At 61.5% G+C, this 2,500-nt stretch overlaps 2 protein-coding genes across 6 annotated transcripts in view; one reads left to right on the forward strand and one right to left on the reverse strand.

The window, feature by feature from the left end:
* LOC125025035 (probable G-protein coupled receptor 21) overlaps positions 1 to 2,500 on the forward strand; it is a 108,360-nt gene that overhangs the window by 68,897 nt on the left and 36,963 nt on the right. The gene's annotated exons all lie outside the window — the stretch shown is intronic.
* The window catches only part of LOC125025272 (serine/arginine repetitive matrix protein 1-like), a 14,535-nt gene that overhangs the window by 1,997 nt on the left and 10,038 nt on the right, over positions 1 to 2,500 (reverse strand). Inside the window, exon 3 of the mRNA XM_047613244.1 lies at positions 1 to 1,945. This exon is cut by the window's left edge and continues 6 nt beyond it. Within this exon, the coding sequence (XP_047469200.1) occupies positions 1 to 1,945 (1,945 nt within the window). The remainder of the gene's footprint in view (positions 1,946 to 2,500) is intronic.

Raw genomic sequence — 2,500 nt, forward strand, 5'->3', positions numbered from 1 at the left:
CGGCTTGTCCGACGAAGCGACGGCGGGATGAGCTGGCGGTCCGTTCCTGGCGGTTCGCTCTTGGCAGTTCGCTCCTGGCGGTTCGTTCCTGGCGGTTCGCTCCTGGCGGTCCGTTCCTGGCGGTTCGCTCTTGGCAGTTCGCTCCTGGCGGTTCGTTCCTGGCGGTTCGCTCCTGGCGGTTCGTTCCTGGCGGTTCGCTCCTGGCGGTTCGTTCCTGGCGGTTCGCTCCTGGCGGTCCGTTCCTGGCGGTTCGCTCTTGGCAGTTCGCTCCTGGCGGTTCGTTCCTGGCGGTTCGCTCCTGGCGGTTCGTTCCTGGCGGTTCGCTCCTGGCGGTTCGTTCCTGGCGGTTCGCTCCTGGCGGTCCGTTCCTGGCGGTTCGCTCTTGGCAGTTCGCTCCTGGCGGTTCGTTCCTGGCGGTTCGCTCCTGGCGGTTCGTTCCTGGCGGTTCGCTCCTGGCGGTCCGTTCCTGGCGGCGGTTCGCTCTTGGCAGTTCGCTCCTGGCGGTTCGTTCCTGGCGGTTCGCTCCTGGCGGTTCGTTCCTGGCGGTTCGCTCCTGGCGGTCCGTTCCTGGCGGTTCGCTCTTGGCAGTTCGCTCCTGGCGGTTCGTTCCTGGCGGTTCGCTCCTGGCGGTTCGTTCCTGGCGGTTCGCTCCTGGCGGTCCGTTCCTGGCGGTTCGCTCTTGGCAGTTCGCTCCTGGCGGTTCGTTCCTGGCGGTTCGCTCCTGGCGGTTCGTTCCTGGCGGTTCGCTCCTGGCGGTCCGTTCCTGGCGGCGGTTCGCTCTTGGCAGTTCGCTCCTGGCGGTTCGTTCCTGGCGGTTCGCTCCTGGCGGTTCGTTCCTGGCGGTTCGCTCCTGGCGGTTCGTTCCTGGCGGTTCGCTCCTGGCGGTCCGTTCCTGGCGGTTCGCTCTTGGCAGTTCGCTCCTGGCGGTTCGTTCCTGGCGGTTCGCTCCTGGCGGTTCGTTCCTGGCGGTTCGCTCCTGGCGGTCCGTTCCTGGCGGCGGTTCGCTCTTGGCAGTTCGCTCCTGGCGGTTCGTTCCTGGCGGTTCGCTCCTGGCGGTTCGTTCCTGGCGGTTCGCTCCTGGCGGTCCGTTCCTGGCGGTTCGCTCTTGGCAGTTCGCTCCTGGCGGTTCGTTCCTGGCGGTTCGCTCCTGGCGGTTCGTTCCTGGCGGTTCGCTCCTGGCGGTCCGTTCCTGGCGGTTCGCTCTTGGCAGTTCGCTCCTGGCGGTTCGTTCCTGGCGGTTCGCTCCTGGCGGTTCGTTCCTGGCGGTTCGCTCCTGGCGGTCCGTTCCTGGCGGCGGTTCGCTCTTGGCAGTTCGCTTCTGGCGGTTCGTTCCTGGCGGTTCGCTCCTGGCGGTTCGTTCCTGGCGGTTCGCTCCTGGCGGTCCGTTCCTGGCGGTTCGCTCTTGGCAGTTCGCTCCTGGCGGTTCGTTCCTGGCGGTTCGCTCCTGGCGGTTCGTTCCTGGCGGTTCGCTCCTGGCGGTCCGTTCCTGGCGGTTCGCTCTTGGCAGTTCGCTCCTGGCGGTTCGTTCCTGGCGGTTCGCTCCTGGCGGTTCGTTCCTGGCGGTTCGCTCCTGGCGGTCCGTTCCTGGCGGTTCGCTCTTGGCAGTTCGCTCCTGGTGGTCCGTTCCTGGCGGTTCGCTCTTGGCAGTTCGCTCCTGGCGGTTCGTTCCTGGCGGTTCGCTCCTGGCGGTTCGTTCCTGGCGGTTCGCTCCTGGCGGTCCGTTCCTGGCGGTTCGCTCCTGGCGGATCGCTCCTGGCGGTTCGCTCCTGGCGATTCGCTCCTGGCGGTTCGTTCTTGGCGGTTCGTTCTTGGCGGTTCGTTCTTGGCGGGTCGCTCTTGGCGGTTCGCTCCCGGCAGTTCGCTTCTGGCGGATCACTCTTGGCGGTTCGCTCCTGGCGGTTCACTCTTGGCGATTCATTCCTAGCGATCGACTTTAGGCGGTTCTCTGCAAGCGGTCCACTTTCGGCGGTCCTCTCCCAGTGGTGCACTTCTATCTGCTCTCTCCCCCCTCTGCCGGTCCTCTCCTAATGGCATACTCCTACCCCAGGCCCCCCCCCCCTCCCAATCAGGTTCCTCTACACAGGAGGTTCCCCGCTTGCGTGTAAGACCTTCGAGCACAAGCAAGGATGGTCGGTGTTCCTATCCAAAGCCAGCCATGTATTTTTAATGTCGTTTTCACTACAGTTTTGTTATATTCCTTCGCTGTTTATGCCCCTTACCGACTCTCAAAATTATTTGAGTTGTCCCTCTATGGCAAGGACTCAAAAAAAAAAAAAAAAAAAAAAATATAGGTCAGATTTTAAATTCAAATCCAGGTTTTAGTCTCATTACAAAGTTTCATTTTATTCATTAAATTATTCATCCAGGTGTCATTTTCATGCTAGCTTTTGGTTTCATGTTTCATTTTCAGTACAGCTTTGAGCTTCAGCTTCTGTTTCAGGACAGTTATTAAGTTTTTATTTTCAGTACAGGTTTTCAGTGTTTCAGTGTCAGCGTTCAG

This window comes from Penaeus chinensis, chromosome 4 (assembly GCF_019202785.1).
Source record: "Penaeus chinensis breed Huanghai No. 1 chromosome 4, ASM1920278v2, whole genome shotgun sequence".
NCBI classification, from domain to species: Eukaryota; Metazoa; Arthropoda; class Malacostraca; order Decapoda; family Penaeidae; genus Penaeus; species Penaeus chinensis.